Genomic DNA, 27,809 nt, shown 5'->3' with positions numbered 1-27,809 from the left:
AAATGCACATCTACATATTATATTGTTTGCCTTACAAGTCATGTTGCTGTGTTGAGACTAGCATAATAGCAATGTTCGATCCAAGTCCAGCGCACATAGATCTATGTGACAAGATTAACGTATCATTGAAATATTGATCAGTAGCCGATGTGTCTCATTAGTATCTCTACTGGCATTCCCCCAAACACACACACAGGTACTGGCGTTCTGTCCAACATACGCTAAAACATGGGTGCAAGCTAATAACGTGTGTATTGGTATGAAAAGAGGCAGCCGATAGTGATTGATCTAAAAAAGAATAAAGCAATTCACCCTGCAAGCGATTTCATTGAATCCGAGCTTGCCCATTTAGATCTATGTGTTCGTTGAATCAGTTATTTTTAAAATTGATTTTAAGAATTAAAAATCAGGGGAATCCAACTTATGCTGAAACCTAGTTCCACTGTACTGTATCCAGACACAGGGCAAGACAATTAACCCTATCTGTATTACGTGTTTTACTTCGTATCCATACGACATGGGGAACTGTGCCACCACTTTCCAAAAAGGAAATTTACTCGTTAATCCGATCTGTACGCTTTGCATGTATAACAGTCTGTCGAAATCATTTTTGAGAAATACTGAAAGTTTCAAAGAGATCTTCACCCTAAAAGTACTCTAAAATGTGAAGAATACAACCCCGGGGGTACAAAATGCCCCAGCAAGCGTACGGACAGGGTTAAGATACCTTACTTTAACCACACAAAGAAAGGAGATAAGACAGAAGCAAGATAGGGATTGGAAAGAAAGAGGATCCACAAGTACATAAGGCACCCTTCAACCACCTGCACATGTGACAGTAGGTCTCTATGGGTTAGAAACACAAAAATAAACAACAAGAAAATGGTCACTTCACTTCACTTTTATTTTGTTAACATTTTAAGATCTGGGACGCTCTTTCTTGCCCTTGAACAAGGCCAGGAGAGACACATTGGCCACTTTGACAATCTTGAAACGCACACCCGGAATATCACCAACAGCATGACCTTTACGTCCAAAACCAGCAACGAGTACTTCATCGTTTTCCTGTGCGGTAGAAAAAAAAGAAGAAATATTAGCTTCCTTAAAAGCGAAGGTAGAGTGATCAGAAATGGCTACACATGTTTTTATTTCAGCTTCTGTATTTTTTTTTGGCACTTGCAACTAGGATGTAAATGTGAGGCAGCGGGGTGGAATCAGGCTCTCGTCAATTTTGGGCATGTATAGTTATTGGTATCATCTTAAAGCTTGTTCACTTGTCTTTATTTAGATGAAAAAATATCAATTACAATTTGTCTTGAATACAAGTCGAGATATTTGCGAATGAAGGAGATGGGGGTTACCCGTTTTCAGAGGTAAAATTAGTAAGAAAATGGCTGCCAAAGATTAGTTATTTCCTCAGCCTAAGAGTCCGTGGTAACTGAAAATTTACATTTATTGTGCCTTTAATCAACGTTTTTAATAAAAATCCCCACAGAAATGAGTTATTTAATGGGCATTAAAGGTGTTGAGCCAAAAAACAAAAATTTGATAAAAATTCACAAACCTGCGGGAAAATGCAAGTTTCTTCACATTAGGTGTTACAAAAGAGTAACAAACATAAAAAAGAAGATTGGGGGGGGGGGGGGGGGGGGGGGGGGGGGGAGAGAGAAGAGGAGATAAGGAAAGAAGAAGTAAACCACACCAGAGCACCCGCCAACCACCCACTAGGATGTAAATGTAAGTGCTGAAGATTAAGCGATACAAGAGAGTAACATGTAAAACAAAACAAAAAAACAGGCAATACAGGAAGCCCCTTAACCTCAGTAGTCCAAACTAATTTCTCCAATAATAAATGTATCGTAACCATAGAAGTATCATTTTGTTTGTTGATTTATGTAAAATCAATATAAACAATAAAAGTTAAATAAATAATATTTCCCTGTCTTGTACATTTCAAACAATGAACAGAGGGAGCCAAAAGCTCAAGGCGAAAAATCTGGACGTCACGGATCGACGCAATGTCACCGTGGAAAGGGTTCAGCTTGGTCTTCGCGGATTTGGTTAGCAATACCAATCGGGCTTCCGTGCGCTGCGAAAATTTGGTGCATTTTTTGACAGAGTCAGAACTATAGAGACTGATTTTCCCAAGCTCGTTCTGCACTATTTCTGTAGAAATGTGAATGAAACTTGGCAACCAATTAGAAAATAGGGCAAACTAATATGTGGAAGTCAAAGTTCGTACTCATAAATTAACCCATACATTTGGTGTCGGAAACCCTTTCGTATAGGGTACACCGAAAACTATAAGGAGTTCGATATTCGACGCCGAGATGTTAAGAGATCCATCTTTCTTCTATAGTGTGTTTAAATTTGAACCTTCTGTGTCAAGCAGTTGTGCAGAATTTATCATAAATGAATGACCATCCCGTTGTCCAAAGCGGCTTCGCACGGAGACGGCCATTTCCCCCTCACTCCCAAAGCAAATGTCTGTGACCTACAAATCTCTGCATGACTATTCCAAGCCTGTTCATTGCTCACTTGAAACAGGGCAATGGCGGCGTGCGCGCATCCGGTTGTTTTTCTCTGTTCCCCTGTAACATTGCAATCGGAGTATTCGCGTCTCTACGGGAAAAAGGGGTTTTAATTGAACGGAATGCTAGATTGAATTAAATTATATTTTATGGTTGGCATGGTCTCAAGTCATTAAAAAAAAAGCTTTGCCATTTAGTCACACTGCCAACATAATTTTTAAAGAACTCATGTTGTGATACGATGCTATAAATAAAATGAACTCATTCCGACACCCCTTTATCGCAACATCGTAATGTGTACAAAATAACCATGACATGTTTAGTAAATCTGACGGCAGAAGTGATTTCTCTACCAAAAAACATATCGGGGTAGCCAAGTTTCTTTCTAACAATCCAATTAATTACTGAGATATCGTTGATTATCTTACAGAATCTGCTACTGCGTGGTCCACTGTTTAGGAGTACTTTCCTATATGTGGGTCTTCCAAATTTTGCCGACCATTACAACCCAATAACTTTTTTTTTAAATTTATGAACCGATTCTTAAAATTCAAGAAGCATAATTTAGGTACCACAAACTGAAATTTCAAAGTCACTGATTTCATAGTTAACTGCACTACCTTATAGAATTGATCATTCTGAGCATTTTGATACCAAATTTACACGTATAGCTCCATTTTTAACAAAGTTATGAACATCTGAAGTTGCAGGAAAATGTTAGTTTTTTAACTGCGAAATGTCTACATTTTGAGACATCACAACATTCTTCAATTTGAATGCACATTCACAAAAACTTGTAGAAACACACCTATGCACATAGAGAACACGCTCAATTTTTTTCAGGGCTATCAAATAACCAGAAGACGAAAATTTATTGACGTAGGCTTTTTGACCAAAACGTCAAGAAATACAAGAGGTTAAAATCCCCACTCGCGACCACCGGCTTATCGGCTGTGCGCCGGGCCGCGCTGAAGGGAAGGAGAGAGAATTTATCCGAAACCGGGGTGATGGTGCCCTGCTTGCGAGCCGACGGGGAGCGTCCGGTGTTTATTAGCGTATAATGGCTGTGTTATTCTTGAAGAGGAATGAATATGGGCTTTCTGCCGATATATTTCCGTAGTCAGTCCGATCACTGGTTCCATAAAAAAACAGCACCGAAAGTTTTTTCACACGCAAATCTCTATTAATTCTTTAAGGACAAGTGTTTAGAAATTATCAGCGGAAAGAGCGTCTTCTCATCTTGAAATATTGACAAATCAGATTGCAGTATATAATACCATACGCTCCCCGTTCCTGTTCAACCGAGGTCACTCACTAAAAAAATCAATACACGAAACGCGTGGCCCCTGCGATGAAAACCTTGATAGTGTTGTCTTTTATTCCGCAAGATTTTGCTCTCAAAAGAACCCTTGATTCAAATAAATAATATCACTAAAAAGAGGAAAAGCTCCTCCTCCTTCCGCTATATCAAGTGTCTGTGTGTATGCATGATCACACGGTGTTTTAGGAGGGTAAAAATATGGGTTTTGGTCTCCGTGACAGTGCGCCACGGGGGCGCACGGCCTGTTTGCGGTACCTACATAATTCTTAGAATTGAAAATTCTTTCTTAGGTACCAAATAAAAAAGAAGGGCTAAAGTGAAAAAATAAATTTTCATTGGCATAGCTAATTTGGTTGATAAAAGTGTATAACTACCCTAGCCAAGGTAAGACTTCTAAGATAAACATTTTACCATTTTCTGGAAGAACAAAGAATGGTTTATCAACAATAGTTTGAAAACAAACAAACTACAAACCTCAATAAAGTTCAAGCAGCCATCGTTGGGTACGAATGCCGTGATTTTCTTGCCGTTCTTGATAAGCTGCACTCTCACACACTTCCTGATAGCAGAGTTAGGCTGTTTGGCTTCAACACCACTGCAAAAGGCAAAGAGAGAGGGAACAGTCAGTGACACAGCTAAGTGGTACAAAACAAAAAAACCTGCGAAATACTATGTCAGGAAATAAAAGCTACACCCCCCCCCCCGACCTTTGACCAGTAATAAATGTGAAGCGTGCTGACAAAATGAGTTACTTCTCGGATTTGAGCCCTTTGAAAATAGATACATTATCATGCTTTTAGGTCAAGGTTTTACAATTTGTAAGTATGGAATAACAAAAGGCATTTAGTACTTAATGAATATTGCATCAATAGAAAACCTAGAAATGTGTCCCTAGTGCCGATTTTTTGCAAATATCGGCATTTGTGGATTGTGAGAAGTAACTCATTTTGTCAGCATGCCTCACAAATAGAAGTATGCTGCACAATTAGTATGCGAACAATGTTTCTGTTGAATATAATGACAAATCTCTTCTCAGTGCTTCCAACAGCCAAAGATGAAAAGTAAGGAAAATTCTGCCGGAGCTCAAAGCAACCCCCAGCATGGGGTCCAAGGGACAGCGTCCCGGTGGGTACTCAGGGGGCAAACCCCCCGAAGAAATTGAAATTAAGAGCTTTTAGGGGGTTAAAAATGGCACTTGGGAGCCTGTTTGAAGTAAATACCAACAACCCATAATAAAACCTTTTTTTAAAAAAATCTGGATTATTGCTCAAACTCAAAGTAGAGTAATAACTTGTATGGCTCAAGAAGACCTATCAGTCAGTGTGAGAGTTGTAAGAACTGAAGGAGGGCAAGATGGGGTAACACTGAAAAATCTGCCACTTTTGACCAGAAAGCTAAAACATAGTAATAATTTATTATCACCCATCGAATGAAATGCAAACACCTCAGTTCAATAACAAAGCTTGCAAGGTATGGCGGATCCCGATTCCACACTAGGCCTGCACCAAAATCAGCTTTGCAGATAGCTCTAATCAAAATTCTAAAACCTGATATCAAGTTGCCATCAATACCATTGAGTGTATCTTTCAAAAATCAACAATTCTCCCCATTCTGGAGTCGTATTTCGCAACGCCCAGAATCTGAATGGACTTAGGCTACCCCAACAACCGCCAGTATTCACACGATACTGTTCCATGTGATGCGAACGTGGGCAGGTTCACTGACCAGCCACGATGACGAGCCCAACACCTGTATTTTCTTTTCACAAACGATAACACAGTGTAAAATATTGAATTATTTGCGAGGCGACACAGCGTAGCAATGCCAATCGCCCGCTGCGCCTTGAGTCGGAAACCGGCCTCCGTGCGAGGGGTAATTATTGGGCCGCTCAGAATCAGAAGTGAGTCTCTTCTAAGTATAGTTACGGGAAAACTCGGTGATGAAAATAAATGAAACTCGGCAACCAATCAGGGGAACCGTTAAACTAACGACATGCCATCGTACAAACCCGAACGATTTCTAGAACTGGAGAAATTATCGTGTTTGTGCGAATTTCCTCTGTGGTTCGAAAAATAAGCGGAGCTGCGGGTTGATCGTCGACCACACAGGCGCCCCACGTGTCGTCTTTATTGCTGTAAAATTTCAAATCTCTGTGTGTAGTACAGTTTACATACCAACTTAAAATTACCAACCATCCATAGATAAAACACTAGAGCTAGAAACTAGATCACGCATTCCAAACGTGAGGTGCCGGCATGCAAGAGACGAATGATTGCTAGGCGGCACGTGATTGGCTGCCTATAACTAAATAGGTCACCAATGACTTCATTGCGGGTTTTCCCGATACCGCTTTACTGAGTTGTTCAGTAAAAACGATGTCACGCAATTCAACAAATTTCACGTAAACATTAGTCTTTAAGATCCAAAGTAATAAAGACATCGAAAAAGTGACAGCAGAACTAGATTCTGCACTAAAAATCACATAAAGATGCCTAGTCTCATTCATATACTCCAATTCATTACTGACTTATGAAGTTTCTCATCAAAATACGTCAAGACATGTCCCACATTTTGGCGATATTTTCCTATTTGAAAGTCCCCCAAAATTTTGCAAATAAAAATCCCAATCACTTTATTTATCAATGGATTTTTACAATTTAAAAACCATAGTTCTTAGAATTTACTTTATTTTCATTTTAGCCCATTTTTAAGCAATTTGGATAAAAAATTTAATTTTTCATTGTCATTGCTACACAGCATTTATACTGCACGACCTGCATGTCACAAATGTTGGGGTATCAGACTATCACAAATTACTACTGGTAAAGAAAGCAGATCTTGACTTCCCCCGATTGAGAACCGAGCCTCAGTGAGCCATACACCCCCCCCCCCCTGCTCGTGTGAAATGTACTCTCAGACCCAGAAAAGCCTAACGAACACAATAATCGCGACCGGCAAAAATGAATTTACTGACCTATCCGATTTGGTTTTTAAATATTCAAGAACTTTAAGTATTTTCCCGGGGCAGTTCACAGATTTCCTCATACTCCCAGGCCTGGCAAGTTCCTGTAACACTTAACACATATGGCAGACAGAATTACCGAAAATAACCATTACTTTTATACAAGATCATACGATGGCGAGTTCGGATCTTTTGCCCTGGAATCTCGGAGGCCCTACGATATCGCACTTTTTTCTCATATGGATGGAGTTGGTAATGATAGATAGGAGAGCAAGTATGGAACTGTCAGAAAGTACCGATTTCCGTTTTTTTTAAAAACCGAAAAAGATTTGGAAGTACTGTCTCCAGGAACTGATAAAATAGAAGTTATAGTTTCATAATACGACTCTGCCTGATCAAATAAGTCTATACAGTTGAAATAGCTGATCAGCAAATTTTTTAGGTCTAGAGCTGAGCCTTGGAAAAGAGAACAGGTACAAAAGAAGGCTCTCTATTGTGATAAAAATACTGCAGTGATGTACAAAATTGGATATTTAATATACATAAATATTTTCATGACCAAGTGAATTACTTTTCCTCACAAGAGAAAGGAGAGCAAAACCGAAACAAGTAAACAGAAACCCATTAGACGTATCCTGTTGACTGCACAACTTTTGAGTTGCAAGGGCTGCCATTGAGCTGTCAGCTGCAATAGAGATAAAAAATCACACATCCTCAGATGTTGCCATGACAGCATGAGAAGGAACATTGGTCTGATGCAAACACTTACACTTTTTCCAACACGATGCCTTTGGCGTGGGATGAACCCTGGAAAGGATTAGCCTTCCATCTTGTTCCCAAATGGGCTTTCTTGTAATCCTTGTCGTGCCATCTTTGTTCACGACGATGGTCTTTCAGCTTGCGAGCTGTGTGCAATCCCATAGGCTTACCTGCAAAATTCAAAGACCATTTTAAAAATATGATAAATGTGAACCATAGCTTTTAAAAAAAGAATTGATGCTGAATGAACCCTTTCATTGCCAGGGGGCATGCCAAAACAAAATCATGGTGAAATGCAGGCGGGCAGGCCCCCCCCGAAACCCATGTTGTTAAATTGCTTCCCAATTTTCCATGGGCATCTTACATAACAATGACAGCGCGTGCTCCATTTATACATACATACATGTAGGCACATTATATCCAGCCAACAACTTGTCAGTGAGGCACTGAAAGCGATTGGCGCTCATATGACCTTATGCAGTTGCGAGCGCCGTAAAACCTCTACTACAATCCCCCCCCCCCCAAAAAAACCAAAAGCGAAAGTAGATACAGCTTCGATATCACACATACACTTCCGCTTGCCGCATTTTCGCATGAAACGAACTCTCAGACCGAGAAAAGCCGAATGAATTGGCAATCGTGACCGGCAAAATGAACCAAAGGATGTTAACCGATTTTGTGTTCAAACGTTCGAGAACTTTAATGTATTTTCCCAGGGCAACGGGGTGAGAATAACCTATGTCTCGCTATTCTCACCCCCTCCCTTGTTTTACCAGAAATGACCCAAGAGGGATCAGGGCTGAGGTTACCGGGGCTAATGCTCCACAGGATCGTGTTGGTGTCCCGACATACATCTAGATCTAGTCAGTCAGGGTTGTTAAATTGGAGCCAAATCCCAGAAATATGGCTCTGTTGGATTGCATCTGGCCGGGAGAATTTCTTTTGGCGCTCTGGCTATTTTTGCTCCAAACTCCAAATGTTGAAGAATAAGGGGACAGAAGAGGCAAGGGAAAAGTGAAAGTGAAGAAAAGAGCTAGGATTGTTTAAAATTATTAAACTAGATTTCTAGTTAACACGATTTAACGCCCTTGTCCATTTGGTCTGAATAATTTACAACGCTTCAACCATCGTCTCGTTACTTTCGCACACGCTCTCTGTTCCTTCAACCATAATGTATTGTGTGCAGAGAGGCCAGCCATCGTTAAGTGCGTAAACAACGAATGGTCCGGCCGGCCACACATCCCACTCAGCGTCAGTAGTGAGCCCTTTTTTACAGGAGAGGCGAAAAATGTTTTTACATTATTATTATTCGTTATTACAGCGAGACAGGTTATTCTAACCCGGGGTGAGAATAAAGGTGGCCTTTCAAACATCAATAACCCAATAACTATTGATTTGCGGCAAAAATGAAGGCCATATTCGTGTTCAGCATGCAAAATACTATTAGATCTAGAATCTAGATAAACAAAACAAAAACATGTATAGGCTATGAGGTTTTTTTTTGCGGGGTGAAAATAGCGCAAGCGAGCCTTTTGGCTATTCTCACCCGGTGTGCATTCACCATGATAGATAGCCTAGGCCAACCAGTGTAGCGTTCACCTGTTTTGTTTTAGTAGGGTTCAGGGGGCATGCCCCCCCCCCCCTGAATTTTATCCTAATTTGATGTTTTGCAGTTAGGTTGCATCCCTGCTCTTTGTGTAGCCTAATTCAAATAGTATTTGGTCTTCAAGACTTTTGGATTTCATCTCTGGATGTAAACAAATGAAATGGATCATGGACTTTAACGAACGGAACTACAACGTAACAAGATCACCTCCTAAGAAGGATCATGTGAAAAGCATCCCTGTAACTTAATAAAGTCCTACTGGTTTGCCATATTCGAAAGCCATGCCTAAGCTTACGTTACAAAATTACATTTAGAATCTAGATCTAGAGTCTAGATCTAGAAATCTAGATCTAGAAAATCTAGATTTAGGCCAAAAAGACCATGCAGTCTCGTATTCGCCAACTATCGATAAATGGTGATTGGACCTCGAAATATGTAACGAGACTTGCATCTACAGAACAGCACACAGAAAAAGAATAAACCCTACCGTAAAGCTTAATTTATAATTCACCATTCAAATATCAAATAAAGCTTTATGAAAAAAGAGGATATACCTAGAATAAGAAATTTTAAAGTTACAACACGTGAACAGACTCACCCATGTTTGCAGTTGAAGAGAGAAAGGTAGAAACGGAAGAGGAAATAGGCGAGCTTGAGAAAGTAACCCCAGATTTCTTTGCTTTCGTTGACTTTTCAAGTCAAATTCAAGCTCGGCTTATTTTATCAAAATTAAATTTCATCCAGTATCCAGAGCAGATGTTCAGACATGATGCATCTGAAAATATGGGTAGCTACTTTCCTAGAGATCCCTGCGGCTTCTCTTCCCTTTAATTATAATTCTCTAATGTATTTTTCCTCCACAGCCAGACATTTTTATGCACTCCATAACCTCAGTCCCAGCCAATACAGCTGTATTTCAGAAAAAAGAGGCATGCATTCTAAAAAGTGATGTAGTTCTGGCATCTTTGTAATGAGGTTTAGATAATATCATATTACAACATTTAAAGGTAAATGAACAAATTTTATGAAAATTAAAGTTTAATTAGGTTTGCTATTTTTTTTTATGTGCAAATTTGGTTCCCCCTGAAACTGAGAGCATATCTCTTGGGACGGCGGGCTACAAGCGCAGCTGAAAATATACACGGATGGGGCTGGAAGTATTAATACCAGAGATTTCAAGGGTTGTCCTCTCTCTCTCTCTCTTTCTCTCTCTTTCTCTCTCTCTCTCTCTCTCTCTCTCTCTCTCTCTCTCTCTCTCTCTGTGTATATATGTATGTATATGTGTTTGTGTGTAATGCTTTGGAGAGCAGATGTAGATCTAATCAATCCCTCTAATGCCATTCAGTAAACAAATAAGTATCTACACAAAGGTATCTTGATTTCATACAAAAGCAAACAACAGGAAAGGCTCAGCAGCCTTAAGGTACTTTAGAATAAAAACGCGAAATAAATCATAAGTTGCCCAATCTGACAGAATGTCAGGTTTTATCAGACATGTTGGCTTTGCACGTCTGACTTTCTGCGGGTTTAGATCAAAGAAGTTGGTTTAGATTATGTAACAAAATTTAGCGTTCTTTTTGGAATAACAACATTTTGATTTTTGATTTTGCATTACGAAATGATCTACGTACACAGGTCCTCTTATATCATATTTAATTTAATATGCGGGGTTTCGTTTAATTAATGATATGATAGTAAACTTCATCTTTAAGTTTGAACATAATAATTGTGTAAGGCTGCCCATATTCACATATCACGTCAGTGCTGTAATGTAGGAAAAATAGCCTGAGGCAAGCTGTGAGTACATGTTATTGCATGGGGGAGTCTCAAGAAGGGCCACATGCATAGTATGTAAATGTTTTCATAGTTGTAAAGATATTAATATTTAAAAATTAAATTATTCAAGCTCTTGGCCTAGGCTGTATTATTGTATTGTTGACAATGACAAATTTAGGTCTTCAATGCTATCAATGATTGTGCGAGACAGTTTTTGTCTTTTAATAAAGCAAAATGTTATTATATCGAATTCCCATCATACTGATCTGGCAGAATTGTGCAGAGGGAGTTTGGCGGTTTGCAAGGAACCTGATGTACGGCACGGAATGGTGAAGACTATATTCAGTCCAAACTGGCATATTAGTTCAGTTGATGATCACAAGACTTCCGGCTGGCCAGTTGTCTTTTCGTCATCGCATTAACATAGCCAAACTACGATTCCAGGCTTGGAAAGGGCGAATTGGACCGTCCTGTTTCAGAGTAGAAAATTCTGTTTGTAATTTCATATCTCAACAGTTGTAGCTATGGCATTGGCTTTAGCGTTAGCGTTCTGCCTTGTCCACCTGGCATCAGGGAATGAAATCGTCCCAGTATTGTTTTGGTCACCGGAAAGGTAACACTCACTTTCGGCTTTCACTTTCGCCTGCTTTTAGGGCCTTAGGGCTTAGGCTTAGTGGCTTAGATCTAGATTCAAGATCTAGATCTAGATCTAGAGACCTAGATCTAGATCTAGATCTAGTCTAGATTCTAGATTCAGAAATCTAGAATCTAGATACAGAGAATCTAGAATCTAGATCTAGATCTAGTCTTAGTTATTTTTTTGAGGGGGACTTTCTTGGGCATCTCAATAATGTCAATATCATGTAGATTCTAGATCTAGATCTAACGACAGAAAAGTATGGCTACGAGTAGATCTAGATCTAGATCTAGCTTTAGGCAGTAACAGCAGCACTTACAGTCTTACTTGTGTAGCAGTGCCAATCGCCCGCTGCGCCTTGGGCCGGAAATCGGCCTCCGCGCGAGGGGTAATTTTTGGGCCGCTCGGAATCTGAAGTGACTCTTCTAAGTATAGTTACGGCTACGGGAAAACTCCTGGACGAAAATAAATGAAACTCGGCAACCAACCAGAGGAAAGGTTAAACTAACGACATGCCAGCGTACAATCCCGAACGATTACTAGATCTAGATCTAGAGTACATCCTGTGGTGCGATATACAGTAAGCGATCTTTTGTGGATATCTCTGGATAGGCACTTGGATATCGGCCCGCGCGGCCCGAGATTTTCGTTCACCTGCGGCCGCCGCGTTTTGTGTCAGAAATCGGGCCCCGTGAGGGGGGTACCTATTTGTTTTGTTTCGTTTATAGTGTTCTTTTCAATTTATGGATTACTTCCGCCTATCAAATTAAAGAGGAAAGAAAGGCGCGTATTATGGCGTTTTCCACTTCGGGATCGGTTGTGTGTGTTCGGAGTTACAAGGAGTTAAAAATAAGGTAAGTTCAAGCCTTTATATTTAAAGAGTATATCTTTTTTTTTTTAGGTACTCCTCACAGTCTTTTCTTCAACCTTTTATCTCTTTTATTTGTTAATTTCAATGTTGTACGTTGAGGCATAAGCGTGTGAGCCCTAATTTAAATAGGTCACTCTCCATGAATGGGCATGACCTATTATCGATCGCGCTGCTGAGCGTGAACCGGGAGGTCATGGCGGCCATTGCGGAAAGCGAACTTAACCCACGCTAACGTGTATTGTTGGCGTTTATTACCTCTTAAACGGCATTGAAGAATGTTTTATAGTAGAAGATATGATTTATTTTAAATTTTGGAATGTAATATGTATCACTGTTGTATAATTTTTATGAATTTGAACCATGTAACAATCAGTAAGGAGTCTTGGGTGGGAGGGAGGGAAATGTAACAGCCTTGGCCTTGTTTTGTTTCTGTGTTACTGTCACTGTTAGACCATCGATTTCACGCAAGTTTTTACTTCTTTTGTGTGCTTATATTGTCTTTAAATATTTTTTCTTCTTAATTGTTTTTGTGTGTGCTTGTTATTTAAATATCTCTTTAAATTATCATGTACTTTGTCCAGTTTGTTTTAAGATAGATCTACATGTTTATTAGAAGATGTTTTGTCTCTTGTCTAGTCATCTACACCCTCCCTTTACTAGACTAGAGTTGTAGTGTGAAAATGTCAAATTTCCATCCACTGCTCACAAATGAATTTATTTACTTCATTGATGAATTCATTGCTTTGCTTTTTTTTTTTTTTCCACAGCCCCTGATCACAACCTGCCACTGTTCCATTGGATTTATTGACAGCTCACCAGAATAAATCCTGACTTTAATTAAAATCCAGAAATTGAAATGCTTGCGGAGTTGGTCGAATTCACAGAAAAACTTGTTTGAACAAGTTGCAAAAAAATTGAGCACTTAAGAAAGCATTTGTTGCAGACAAGGAAAAAAAATTGACATTAATTTAACAATATCAAGTTGGCAGACTGGGTGAACTAAACAATTGCCAGAAATAAAGAAAGAATAAATAAGTATCGTGACACAATTGCGTGCTTCAAAAAACATGTCATATTTCACAACTAATTGTCTTTGAAGAAGATGAACATTTAAATAAACACAATAAAAATATAATGAAAAACTTGCTGAACAAACTGAAGTAATAAAATTAGAAGAGACTATTGTTTAACTTACAGGGCAATCTCATGAGTTAAAGATGTAAAAGAGAAATCAAAGATAAAGACAGAGTAATTGATCATTTACATGACAAATTAAAACATGAAAGAAACATTCTAACAATAACATGCAAAATGAATTTAAAAAACAGTATTATCATGAATTAAGGTAGACTAAAAACACTAGTTTGCAGCAGCTGTAGACACAAATGTTAACTTTAAAAACTTCTATGCTCATCTTATTTTAGGCGACCAGCTGTTTTGTTAAAATATATTTTATTTTTTAATCAGTTTTTTTGTTAATTCTACTGATATTTGATATGTAGATGTTCCAAAAGAAAGGCCTTAAAAAGACCTTCAAAACGATACCTCAATTATTGATGTAGCTTAATTTATAAGAAAGTTATGGCAAAATATATTGACCGCAGGACGGTGCGGTCACGTTACACAACACAGTGTTACATAATATTACCCAATATTACCCACCACGATATATTTTAAAAATCTCGTCTGACTGTTATTTTGTCCTCAACATCACAAGGTTTCAGAAAATGTTTGGTTTTTGCATGTACGCAGCAGCATATTGAAGCAGCTAACATTTCCCTTGTTGTCCTTGCTGTTTCGATCACAAAAATTGCCTTTTTTTTCTATATAGATGTTATCCCCTCGAAAAGATCTTTAAAATGCCATATCTCAAAAACGGTTCAACATAGAGCAATAACTAAGGTTGCGTTGGAATCGTGTCACTGAGCTCTTTGCATTGGTATTGTTTTTAAAGCAATTTGAAAGCTTTGAAATTTTTATCCAAGTGCCTACTCTGGAAGTTACAGGTCGATCTTCATGATTTTTTCACCAGAAGTTAGAAAAACTTCCTCTCTATACGGTGTAGCGCATTACTGTAACAGCAGTTTAAAATTTCTATATGTTGTGGTGGTGTTTGTTTGGTAACGTGTGTCTGGTTTGGTGCGCAAGGTTTCTGGTTTGGTGCAACATATCGTCTGGTTTGGTGCGCAATAATAGTACCATGTTTACAGCTCTAGATCTAGATCTAGCTCTTTTTTGACACTTTTCTGATTTCATCCTTCTCTTGTCTTCTTTTCCTTGCAAGAAGTTCCTGTAGTCTGTAGTGACCATAACGGAAGGCCAAGGTCAATTAGGCGTGTTCTTTTTGGGAGCTGTGCGCCCCCTAACAGGAGATTTCCTTACACCGTGTGTATGTGTTTTGATAATGGATAAAAAGAACGAAGTGTATACAGACCCGGTAACCGGGAACCAAGTCACGAAGTATACAGACCCGGTAGGGGAACTCTTTTGTGATTTCGGAAAGTTTCAGCGCCCAGACCCGGTCGTGTGTGTGTGTGTGTGAGAGAGAGAGAGAGAGGGGGGAGAGAAGTGTTAGCAAAATGTGATAACATGCCCCGAGTTTTTAGGAGGGAACGAGAGAAAGATAGAGTGGGAAATAGCTGGAGAGAAAGAAAGACGGAGACGAACAAAGAAAAAGAGAATGCGAGCGATACACACACACACACACACACACACAGAGAGAGAGAGAGAGAGGCAGAGAAATAGAGAGGGTGACTGCTCGATTGAAATTATGACATTGTTCTTTTCTTCAAATTGTGATTCCTCCAACTCCAAAACGGAGGAAAAACAATCGTTCATCGAAAAGACATCCGCAATCTTCATTAAGATCTAGATCTAATCTACATCTAGATCTAGATCTAGGCTAGCCTCGAAACTAGATCAATGATTTATAATGTCTGTCTATCTAGATCTAGACCTGGACCATAGATCTAGAAGAACCTAGGTCTTCCCTGAGCACAGAATTCTACACTTAGAATTCTGTGTCCCTGAGCCAACAGGCGCTGAAACTTTCCGAAATCACAAAGGAGTTCCCCTACCGGGTCTGTATACTTTGTGACTTTGTTCCCGGTTACCAGGTCTGTATACACTCCCTAAAAAGAAAGGTGCTGTGGACACAAGAAGGGGAAAGAAGAAAACAAGAATAAGACTATACCTACACTAGTATTTTAGAAGGAAAAGGACAAAAAAGAAGAAGAAAAAGACGTGAAAAGAAGAAATTGAAAAAGAAAGGTGCTGTGGACACAAGGAAGTGAAAGAAGAAAACAAGAATTAGACTATACCTAGACTAGTATTCTTTAAGGAAAAGGGCAAAAAAGAAGAAGAAAAAGACATGAAAAGAAGAAATTGAACATTTTGGAGATTATATTTCCATATTAATTAATTTTGACATGAATACATTAACTTATCATCTTCCAATGGCAATATAATGCATCCAAATGGAAGGAAAACAGTCTGTTTCAGTGCACAATGCAGGTCATAAAGAAATAACTTAATAAGTAAAACAAACAAAGGGCCTAGAACTAGAAGCCACACTATCAATGCCAAATAGCAAAAAAGCAGATATTGCGCACTGAAACAGACTGCACAAATTTGGTCTGCTTCAGTGCGCAACCCTATCTGGCATGTTCCTGGGCATTAAGAAGCAGCCTGCGATAGTATTTATCGATTCTAGTATACATTCTACGATACATTAGAGCTTGATTAGCTAGATGTGCTAAATAATCGACTACTCAAGCGCTTAGTAGTAAATTGACCGATACCGGTTACGAAAACCATTAATATGAAGGGGCAAAACTTTCCGACACCGTAGAATCACGTGTGTTGACAGGAACCTTCAAAACGAAAGTGAAATAAGCTGCATTCTGCGCATGCTCACAGAAAGTGACCTCGTTTTCGCTGTTCTTATCCAAAACAAAGCAGGAGACCGGGGGTTGCGCACCCAAACAGTAGCGCGGTGACGCGGGCCTACTCTAGAACCGGAGATATTGCCGTGTTTGTGCGAATTTCCTCTGCGGTTCGAAAACTAAGCGGAGCTGCCGGTTGATCGCCGACCACACAAGCGCCCCACATGTCTTTTTTATTGCTGTAAAATTTCAGATCTCAGCGTTTAGTAGATTCTCCGTACCAACTTAAAATTACCACCCATCCATTGATCAATGGGAATTCCGATCAATGATTGATAAAACACTAGATCTTGGCAGTCGATATTCTGGTTCTAGGCCTTCTCTCAGGCTCAAAACAAGATTCATTTTTTAGTGCGAGTATGATGAGGGAAAAATATAAATAAGTAAGAACAGACTGAAATACCTAAGTCCTAAGTCACGCAATAGCCCAGTGCCACACTGGCATGTTGTTGACTGGATGTAATATACTTACGTGGGCACACGTTTATGTGTATATTATAATAATATATAATATATAAATGGAGCATGCGCTGTCATTGTTATGTAATATACCCCTGGAAAATGGCATTACTGTGCCGGAACAACATAGGGGGAACTGCTGCTTTTTCTTTCCTCTTCCTTACTATCATCATTATCCTCTACTTCTTTTGATTGTCACTATTGCGAACTACTATATCCGGGGTGCCTTGTGCTGTTGAGGCTAGAGAAGTGGGCAGAGTAAGCTTGATTCCCCATTTGGACTTCTCTGTTGACATCCACTCCTTGTTTCTCATATGACCTTATGCAGTTGCAAGCGCCGTAAAAACCTTAATAAAACGAAAACTAAGTCTAGAGGCGAGCAAGCTTGCGATCGCCTGCCTATCCTCCATTTTGTAGACTGGACTTTGTTGTGTGTTATTTTCGTTCCTTATAGTATGCAATAATAATATATGTTATTGATGGCGCAAATTAACTCACTTTTTCGAGCTGGTGTGGGACTTGATTTGCTGGGTAGTAAAAAAATTTTTCACGAAATATTGCTGGACACCCTGATTATTATTATTAAAACATAGCACTCATGATTGTGCAGTCCCCCCACCCCCCAAATCATCACTGTCATCTACCCAGCCGGTTTCACCATGATCGCATACAAATTCTTTGGTAGAACCAGCCACACCGTAATGGGGCTAAAATGAAAGACGAACACCGTCGAGATGACCCAAATACCGTCTAACAATAAAACATGAATAGGCGTGTGTGGTCACATGACTGACCCATTTCTTCTCACTTTGGATGCTATCGCAGTGATCTCCCTTGATTTGTGTGCCGGGAGCAGGTGGAATCGTAATGCCTCTCGATTGCCCGCAGTGCGGCAAGGTGCCATGACTGCATCGTTTTTTGGTGGGTTTTTTACGGTGCACGGCAATTATGCCCTCACCACGTCATTTTGCCTGCCCAGTCATTCCATGCTATGGTTATTTGATAATACAGAGAGAAACTTGCATTACTTGCATACAACTTTACTTGTTTTTCATTGTTTTCATTCATTCATTTGTTCATGCATTCAGAATGACCACTCATTTTGAAAATAATGAAATCATTTATCGTTCAAAAAACAAAATACAAATATAAGAAATGAGGTAGTAAAAGGTCTCTTACCCCCCCCCCCCTCTCTCTTTCATATACTTGGATGATAGATGGATTCAGATTAATTAACCTAAGATTCTTTTAAAAGCGCTGGCTTTTGATTTACCACTTAAAATTTAAAACTTTTGTCTTAGTGTATATCCTAGAGACTGATATATTTGACAGAAGACTTGTCTCTTTGCATACCGGTAATTCCCCCCCCCCCCCCCCCTCCAATTTTAGGGCAATGAGCAGCCTTCCTGATGTGAACAGCCATGACATACTTCAGCCGAAAACTTTTGATGAAAATTTTCTCACACCTTTGATGAAGAAGTCTTCACATTCAGCGGTGGTATTTCTGCAGGACACGGTGAGGCAGCACTTCTATGACAAGAGGAGTGGGGTTTTGGGTTTTTTGTTGTTTTTTTAAAATTCATTCATCAGTCTCGTTTTCTCTCCATGAATTATATTCCATTCACCTTACTTAATAGAAATATAATCCTGTTCATATTGCTTGGGGTTTACTAGATGTGTGGCAATTTAAAGTGATATTTACATATATTTGGGCCTTCACAGCTGTTCAAGCTTGTCACTCTATGGTGATGATTTTCCACTTCATTCAATCTTTGGTTTTAGGGGCGGTGGAATGTTTTCCTCTTTTTAATGCCCTTTTTCCTCTGTGGTCAGCTACTGTTCCTTCCCATACTTTCAGGTCCGTTAGCACATCCTCAAACTCTTTGCCAGAAATTTGTCAAAAAATGAATGGGTATCTTCTTGTTTAGAATGCGAAATATTGCCTTTTGTCCAAACTCGCCTCTAAATGACATTTAGTGCTTTAAGCCTCAACTTCCTCTGCTTCATGACAACAACACATAGTCCATTTTTTCCCATCTAGTTATTAGAAGTCACTTAAACAAAAGCACTGCCCATTTTCAAGCTGGTGTACTGCCGGGTAAAGGCTCATGATGTTCTTTGCAATCAGAACTTGGTCAGTGGCAATATTGATTTATTTTGACTTGAGAACACAATCTTAAGATGTCACACTTTTATTTTTCACTGAATACCCTGACATAAAACTTGTGATGTCAACAAAAAGTACTTTATGGATAAAGATATATATCTAGTCCAGTTGTTTTAGAAATATAAGACATAAAAAATGTAATACATTGTTAAATTAATTTCATGGAATTTTTTTACATTAGGACATTTATTGGTTCTCATAGTTTTCTTATCTGTGCCTCCTTTCCCTTTAAGGAGGAAATGAAAGTTGTATTCCACAATAAACAGGTCACTTTCTCGTGTATTAGAAGGGTGGAGTCATTTTGTGGTTTGATTTTTGTAGTTCGTGGTTATTTTAAACCCTCGGGGGGGGGGGGGGGCGCTCTCGTGGCCTAGAGGTTAAGGTGTTCGCCTCTCATTCAAAGGTCCCGGGTAGCGACCAAAAAATTTTCTTCTCTAAATTTGTCTCCTTTCACCTCCTTTCCTACTTTCTAGCAATGTTCTGTCGTCTGCTTTCGTCTCCTCTTTCTACCCCCCACCCCTTCACCTCCTTTGCCCCCTCCTCTGGGCTCCTGATTCTTTCTGCAGCCTTTCTACTGCTACTCATTGGCTTCTTCTTACTGCTGTCTTTCAGCCACACCCCTGATCTTTTGGTAGGAAAGTTCTACACCTAGCCTTCTCGGACAAGGGCGAAAAATCTCGGAGGTCCCGTGTGCAAGCTGTGCACGTTAAAGATCCCTTGGTGGTCTAAAATCGATAAGAGTAGGCTTCGGCCGCCACCCGGGCAAAATTCAAAATTTCCTACCAACTGAAAAAGTTTAGTGTGTCCCGCGCGCTCATATGACCTTATGCAGTTGCGAGCGCTGTAAAACACTTACAAAAAACAAACAAACTCTCAGGTTTTAGAGGACCACTATCTCCTCCCTCTTATGGATCTGATTTTTCATCGGAATGTTTCTATATGTAGGCCTGCTGTTGTAATTTTTTTTAAATTGCTGCATGTTTTATCTTATGACCTATGGTTAGTTGAAGACCCTTCGTGACTTGTAATTTTCTTATTTTTTAAAAGAATTTTTTGTTCAGATAGTTCTGGCTGTTATTTCTTTTTATCTTTCTTATCTCCAGTGCTGAGTGACCTAATGTGTTGACGTGTATATATGTTACCTTTACCTTGACTAATTCTCCTTTTCACCCCCCCCGGGCGGTGCTACTAACTGAAGTGTTTTTAGGTCATTCCCGGGGGTGGGGGGGGGGGGGGCATTAACCATGTTTTTATGCACAGTAAAATTGTAATTGTAAATGGGCTGATTCATAAATGTCATGCTCATAACTGTGCTCAACTGCAACAGGGAACTGCTGCTTTTTCTTTCCTAATCCTTACTATTGTCATTTTTCCTATACTTCTTTTGTATGTTTGTCACACTCTTGTGACCCGCTGTTTCTGGGGTGCCTTGATAGTCAAAGCAGACTTTGTGCTGTTGAAGCTAGAGAGGTGAGGAGAGTAAGCCTGATTCCCTGTAAGGATTTCTCTGTCGACATCCACCCCTTGGCACTCATATGACCGAATGCAGCTACAAGTGCCGTAAATCCTCTACTAAAACAAACAAAATTCTCCTTTTCACAGCTGCACATGGATGATTTCACCAAGTATGCTGATGTCTATTCTGTGGACAGCACTGGAGGGGCTTTCAAAAACATTAAGGTACTGTGAACATTTTTTTTATACTCAGCTTGTTGGGAAGGAAAGTGAAAGTGATTTCTGTTAACATTTGTCGTTCTACAATTTTTGTAGATACACAAATGCCAAAGCTCTATGTATAGTTAACCAAGGTACTACTTTGACAGATGATATTGTTTCTGACACAATCAATTTTTATCTGCTGTTTTGGTCGACGTGTTCTGGGGAAGGATATGGGCAGAAAGTCTCGATGGAAATTTTACACGCTTCTTCGTCAAGATGGTAACCAGGTAATTGTTTATAGTGTGTGCTTTTATGTATATATTGTTGTGAGAACTCAATATACATGCTATTTTCAGTTTCATTTCGTGGTGCAGATTGATATCTTTTCTTCTTTACGTCACTGTTTACAGAACTTGATGGACGATAATTTCTCCCTGGAGCTACCTCAGGTGTCTGGGGCCTCAAAAGCTGTAGATCAACTCAAATCTAACTATCCTGGTGCCATGCACTCAATCAGCTCCTTGGATGAGTTAGATGCACTGGGTGTGTCACAAGACCAGCCTTTCTTACTGCTTGTACATTTACCCGCGACCGCAGGAAATGTCGACCAGGAAGCTGCTATTGCTAAAAATGGTGAGTATGTGGAAGTTCTGGAAATGGTGAGCTTAAATTGTGCAATTTGCAAAACAATTTGGGTTCATGATATTTAAAAGTTGGTAGTTTTGTGGGTTTATAATGATTTTGCTAGAAAAGTATGTAATTTTTTCAAGATGAGAGGAATGATCAACTTATTGAAATAATAGGAAAGATAGCCTTGTGGCAATGGTTGACACTGACTTTGTTAGTGCTGACTGAGTCCATCTCTGGCTATATATGGCAGTTTGTAATTGTTGTGTGTGTCTTTACAACAATAGTTCATATCCAGTGAATAAAGAAAGCATGTGTTTACATCTTTTTGCCTCATAATGATTCATCAGCAGTCTTTTCAGGTATTCTTTTTGTATAATCGTACAAAAGCTGGGTAATGATTTACTAATTTTATTTTATTTTATTCTTTTAAAACACAGATGACATGATTGGAGCTGTATGTGATCGACTCAAGAAAAAAGCCATCAAGTATACAGCTTTGTTCACAGGGAAAGCAGCTAGTAAAGGAATGGTAAGTCGGTATGAGTGCATTTCCTCATTGTCTGTCTTTTGAGTTTGACATGGACATAAATGGGCTTTTGGAAAGAAGAAATACCTGGGGTATTGGGAGATGTTGTGATGTTGTTCAAGAGTAATACTGTATGATCATTGATGGATCTCTTTGTTCTTAACAGAACTAACACGTTCCTTCCCTACATCTGGGGTGCTCTCATTGGTCATTTTGTTTGGTCACCACCTCCCACTTACTGTGGCCACCCTCCGGGGCGGTGCTACTGACTGAAGTGCCTTTAGGCCATTCCCAAAGGGGGGACATTTCTTGTTCATGCACGGTAGAATTGTAAATGAGCTGATTCATCAATGTCACGCTCATAATTGTGCCTGATCTGCAACAGGGAATTGCTGCTTTTTCTTTCCTAATCCTTACTCTTGTCATTTTCCTCTACTTTTGTATGTTTGTCACACTCTTTGTCGAAGCAGACTTTATGCTCTTGAAGCTAGAGGGGTGAGCAGAGTAAGTCTGATTTCCTGTAAGGACTTCTCTGTTGACATCCACCCCTTGGTGCTCATATGACCTTATCCAGTTGCGAGCGCCGTAAAACCTCTACTAAAACAAAACTAAAACTTACCGTTGCCACACATGGCTTCTGTATTGTTTTACTTATTGTCAACACATGTTGCTGACCTCAGCGTGGTTTTTCTTAATTTTTTTTCTTCTGTTTCATGCAAATGTTTGTGTAAGTGTTACAAGCCTCCTTTCAAAATAATTCTATGTACTCCAAATTTCTTCTAGCCTTTAAGGAAATTGTTTACATTTATTAGCAAGCATTATAATTCCACAAAATTATCAACTTTTCAAGCGATAAATTGATATGTAGCTCATGCTTAGAGTCTGTGCATAGTTGATATTTCTTATTATTTGAAGTAATGCAGTCATTGAGCTTGTCTTTCTAGTACTTCTCTTACCCACATATAAAAAAGTAGGTGCTACAGGGGATGTATCTTTTCATCTGAAAGTGGCAGATTTGATTTGACAAACAGTGAGAAAAGAAAGGGAGGAGAAGCGATAAAACTGCAAGATGTCACAATTGGAAATAAAAACTAGGAAGTTGTGGACCACTTCTTGCACTTGAGCTCATATTAACAGCAAGCCTGCATGTGATCAGGACTTGATGGTCGGAGTAGGCAATTAAGGCAAGCTATCAAATAAAATTTGAAGTGATGTAAGATAATGCAACAGAGTGCAGAAGAAATAATTTCCTTGCACTCACTGTGACTGGCATCTTCTGGCACACATTGACTTTGTTATCACAAACATGCCATCAGCAGTAGACATAAAATATAGACCGACACTCTGCCTATGCATGGGTCTCAATATTCCGCTATTTAGCGGATTTCCGCTACCGCCATTTCCTCCGCTAAACTCTGCTACCGCGACAGCGGGTCAATCAGAAAGAGAGTTGCTGGAAGCAGAGTGACTGCCAGGCCTCAGGAATTTGAAAAAAATCGCTGAAACGCGGGAAAATACATAAAAGTTCTCGAATATTATTTGAAAACCAAATCCGATAACGTCTTTAAGTTCATTTTTGTCGGTCGCGATTGTGATATTAATTCGGCTTTTCCCGGTCTGAGAGTAAGTTTCACGCGAACAGGTGGCTATGACGGCAAGTGGAATTGTATGTGACACCGAGGCTCGACCGGAAAATCAAGATCTCAGAAATTTGTCTGTAAAAGTGTAAATACACGCAACATTTGTAACATGCAGGTTCTGCATTACAAACGTGGTGTCGCCATGAAAATAATGTTCGTCTCTGTGCTGTCGCTTGTGGGGGCAAAAAAAAAGAAAAGAAAGTTATACAAGCGTCTTGTCGGGCTCGTCATTGTGACCGGTCAGTGAACCTGCTCATGTTCTGAGCGCTGTGAAGTACAGGACTCAGGAATGGGGGGAGATTATTGATTTTTTTTTTTTAAAGATACACTCGGGGATGGGGGGAGGGCTGGACGCAACACCAGCAGACAAAAAAAGAAAAGAAATTGGAAGCAAATTTTAATATTTAGAATTTTGATTACTACTACAGCTCACTGCAAAGTAAAGTGCGCGTTAGTGCATGCCTTGTGTATAATCGGGATCCGCCATAACTACTTGTAAGCGTGTTAATGAACTTAGGGCAAGGGCCTAAGTGTTCACGTTTCATTGGATGGGTTAGAGTAAATTATGTCTCTATATTTTAGCTTTTTGTTCAAGATTCGCATATTTTCAGTGTCACTGCATCTTGCCCTCCCACAGTTCTTACACATCTCACACTGAATAGGTTTACTCGAGCTATTCAAGTTATTACTCTACTTTGAGTTTGAGCATTAATTTTGTCTTTCACGTTTATTATATGAATCATTATACCCAGACTGGTTCATAACAGTCGATATTCTGGTTCTAGGCCTTTTCCCAGGCTCAAAACAAGATTCATTTTTATATAGTTTATAATTATATGCCGGCAAATATTATGAAGGTAAAATATAAATAAGTCGCACAAGACCACAGTGGGCCTCCGCTTTCTGTAGGTAATCAAGATTGTAAATATTTGGTAAGTGACTCTTACTTGAAATTATCTTCCAAACCCTCAAACTGGTATGAAATAACCTTGCTTTGATGAATTGATGGTTTTTATTTCAACATTCTAGGGTCCAACAGTATAATAATAGTGGGTGTCTCGCCAAAATGAGCTTCTGTTGTGATCACGCGGAAAGTTCCTCCTTTTTAAAAATTCTGAGTTGAGACCCATGCTATGATGACAGTTCAGTATCTGAACGCTGCTGTCTGTCTCTGTTCATTGTGAGACTTTGTTTCATCTTCCTTTTTTTTCCCCGGATAACGTGTGTCCCTGACTTCTTTAGGTTTGGCACTTTTTCGGGTATTTCCCAAACTTTTGAAATCTTTGATGCATTTAGATTTTTTTAGAAAAGATATTCACTGTCCTGTCTTATACACTGGTGGTTTATGGCATCGACAAGTCAGGGTGGGATACAATTCAGTAATGTCTGTAAGTTTGCCTGTTTTTAACTACCTCCTTTTTTTTTCATTACAGGTAGAAGAAGGTGAAGTCCACAGTGGCCGACACTTGCTTGAGGCTGACGTGGTCAACAAAAATGGAACCTTCATGAATGCCAGTGACGGCAATGTGTACATCTTCATGCGAACTATTTCCATCTGTGTCAAAAATACTAGCTCCAGCGGTGATTGTGTTCTCGACTTTGATTTTGTCCCAGATGAAAATGCTGCGAATCAGACAGTCCAATTTAATGGCACTGCAAGGTTGGTCATGGAGCCTTACTAGGTGTATGAGTGTAATATTCAACTTTTTTCCTTTTAACATAAACTAATAGGCTTTGTATGGGGTTGATAATTGTATCAGAAGATATTTTCAAATAGCAATCGCATTCTTGACTTCTTGAGTAATTTGAGAATTGGCATTTCAAGGAAATTTTTGAAGTTTTTGTTGGTTGTGTAATAGATTGAGTTTTACTATGTTTTAGCAACTTGTAAATTGTATTGCTTGCTGTTTTTACTGTAAAACAAGTGTCCTTGATTTTTCTTATGGTACAAATGCTAATGACTAAAAGTAAAATGTACTTATTCCTTAAAATATTTTGAGATGTTTTTCTTTTCCTTTTTCAGAATTATACTGGCTTTTCCCAATATCAAGGCCAACAATGAGACATCTAACCCGTACAACGTGTCCATTGAGTAAGTACCGGTGCCTGTTTAAAAAAATTTTTCTTTTTTTTAAAAGTCCAATGTAACAAAATGTCTCTGTATATCTGTATGTACGAGGGGAGTTCAATAAGTCTTTGGTCTGGGTATGAAGGAATCATGGTAGAGTAAAGAAATTTTGCCAGCCTTTAGACAATTTCTTTGGAACACACCATGTAAATTTTGTTTTTAATCCGACAATAATAAGGCACTAATTAGAGAAACAAGCGAGGCTTACCTTGGTAAGGTGATGATTGTTTCCAATTTTGTGGAAACAGTCATCAGGAACGGAGGTGTAACTTGAGAACCGCGGTACCGGCCGCTAGTCAGACTTTAGAGCGAGCTTATGAGTGGTTGTTTTTGTTTTATTTTCAATTCACGATAGGAATGTAATGTATATGAAAACAAGGGAGGGAAGGGAGGGCAAGTTACACCTCCGTTCCTGACGACTGTTTCCACAAAATTGGAAACAAACATCACCTTACCAAGGTAAGCCTCGCTTGTTTCTCAAATTTTATCTCACCAGCCGTCAGGCTCTACGGTGAAACTTGAGATTTCAGAGCAACAACCATGAATAAGCTCTTGTGTAGATGGAAGGTTGAAGTTTAATATATTTTGTACAAATAAAAGAGTACATAGACTCATGCAAATAGTAATATCATGCAACAATTGTATCGTGCATCAAATCCATGATGATATATTATATATATATATATATATATATATATATAGATAGATATATATATATATATATAGATATATATATATATAGATATATATATATATAGATATAGATATATATATATATATATAGATATATATATATATATGTATAGTAAGTGAAGAAAAGTGTACAGCTATGATGCTTTGAAATAATTGACTGACCAAAATTGGCATTTGCAGTCTTCTTATAAAATTTGGTAAATGTGCTTTCTATTGACCAACCAGCTGCTTCCATGATAGCAGTGGTGGGCACACCAATGCCAGAGGCGTGGCTTGTTCTGGCTGCACGAGTACTATGGGCACTGTATACAGTAGGATCAATGCCTGCCATTTCTAGCACTGTTTTTATCCAATGTGCAATTGTATCCTTACTCACACGTTTATGTGGTTTTTGCAAGCATATGAAAAATTTACTCTCTGTACCTCTTAGCGTAGAAGTGCGGTCAAGATATGCATGAATGTGGTTCACTATGCATAACTCCTGTTTTGGAGAAAAGGCCACCAGCTCAATTGGGGCTTGATGTGACCCTCTTCGTGAATGTTTCAACAAATCTGAGATGAAGAAAGTACAGCTTTTTTCTTTTAATTGCATATGATTAATGTCTAAAGCATGCAATGTTTGGCAACGTTGGCCTGTGAGAAGTGCAAGAAGCATACAGACTTTTAAGGTCACGTCTTTCAGACTAAGGGCAGGTAATGGCCACCAAATTTCCAACGTCTCTAGCACTTTATCAACATTCCAAGTACAAATTTTTGACTTTGTTGGAATTGAGGGTCTGAGTTCATAGAACCCTTTCATAAGTCTTCGCACAGAGGGCAGGCTCCTGAAAGTAACACTCTGTGAGGTGTCTAGTACACAGGAGAGGGCAGATCTCGCAATGTAGAGTGCTGAGTAAGAGGCTCCTTGTTGGTACAGGTCGGCCAAGAAGTTTATAGCTGTGGCTACAGAAGCCGATGATGGGTCTTCGTTCCTTTCAGCGTTGAACTTGTGCCATTTGTTGATGGAGGTGGCATAAGTCTTTTGTGTCTGTGGTCACCACGAAGACATGATAACGTCTGTTGCGCTCTGTGAAAGGCCTTGACCTTCATATTATCGCCTGACACTTTGCAAATGAGAATTTTCAGTGACTTGTAAAGTCTGTGTTTTTGGTTCGGTGGCGATGGCAGGCGCAGCAGGTTGCTTCTGGCTGAGATCAGCACAGATCTATCAACATCCCCATCAGTACTGGGTAGAACCCCTGATTTGGCCAGTTTGGAGCCACTACCACCCCTGTGGCGTGATCGCTTTGAATCTTTTGCAGCACTCTGGCAACAAGAGAAAAGGGGGGGAAAGCAATGACATACCTGCCAACCCTACAGAAAAAATCGGTAGATCACCGACTTTGGGTCAAACTACCGATCCACCGATTTTGAGATGAAGCCACCGACTTCGGGATTCAGCAGGGTGACTGCCAGGCCCCTGGAATTTGAGAAAGTTATCAAATATTTGAAAACCAAATC

The 27,809-nt window shown here is 39.4% G+C and overlaps 2 protein-coding genes and 1 long non-coding RNA gene across 5 annotated transcripts; 2 read left to right on the top strand and 1 right to left on the bottom strand.

The window, feature by feature from the left end:
- Positions 1-885: 885 nt before the first annotated feature.
- LOC101849479 (40S ribosomal protein S23) lies at positions 886-9,866 on the bottom strand. Its single transcript, XM_005103608.3, has 4 exons — positions 9,778-9,866; positions 7,584-7,743; positions 4,327-4,447; positions 886-1,065 (listed from the first exon to the last, which is right to left on the bottom strand). The coding sequence occupies exons 1-4, from the start codon at positions 9,779-9,781 to the stop codon at positions 919-921; spliced, it is 432 nt and encodes a 143-aa protein (XP_005103665.1). The 5' UTR covers positions 9,782-9,866; the 3' UTR covers positions 886-918.
- Positions 9,867-11,330: 1,464 nt separating this feature from the next.
- Positions 11,331-25,580, top strand: LOC101849227 (V-type proton ATPase subunit S1; the record flags this gene model as incomplete). 3 transcript variants are annotated; one of them, XM_035971127.1, is given in 8 exon segments in its annotated part: positions 11,481-11,568; positions 17,692-17,787; positions 18,256-18,382; positions 20,636-20,713; positions 21,103-21,325; positions 21,760-21,851; positions 24,922-25,148; positions 25,512-25,580. In XM_035971127.1, coding segments are annotated over 6 exon segments (812 nt in total), but the record flags the coding sequence as incomplete, so codon positions are not given.
- On the top strand, positions 12,185-13,788 carry LOC106012468. Its single transcript, XR_001185035.1, has 2 exons — positions 12,185-12,446; positions 13,231-13,788. It is a non-coding gene; the product is annotated as an uncharacterized LOC106012468 (long non-coding RNA).
- Positions 25,581-27,809: the final 2,229 nt, after the last annotated feature.

This window comes from Aplysia californica, unplaced genomic scaffold, assembly GCF_000002075.1.
Source record: "Aplysia californica isolate F4 #8 unplaced genomic scaffold, AplCal3.0 scaffold00382, whole genome shotgun sequence".
NCBI lineage: Eukaryota > Metazoa > Mollusca > Gastropoda > Aplysiida > Aplysiidae > Aplysia > Aplysia californica.
The sequence above is the reverse complement of the archived record's forward strand: the minus strand, read 5'-3'. Positions and strand labels throughout refer to the sequence as shown.

Excerpts from the sequence above, each read along its gene's own strand:
- LOC101849479 (XM_005103608.3), bottom strand. Across the intron at positions 4,448-7,583 it reads GGCATCGTGTTGGAAAAAGT|TGGTGTTGAAGCCAAACAGC; the intron begins GTAAGTGTTTGC and ends TGCCTTTTGCAG. Across the intron at positions 1,066-4,326 it reads GCTGCTTGAACTTTATTGAG|GAAAACGATGAAGTACTCGT; the intron begins GTTTGTAGTTTG and ends TCTACCGCACAG.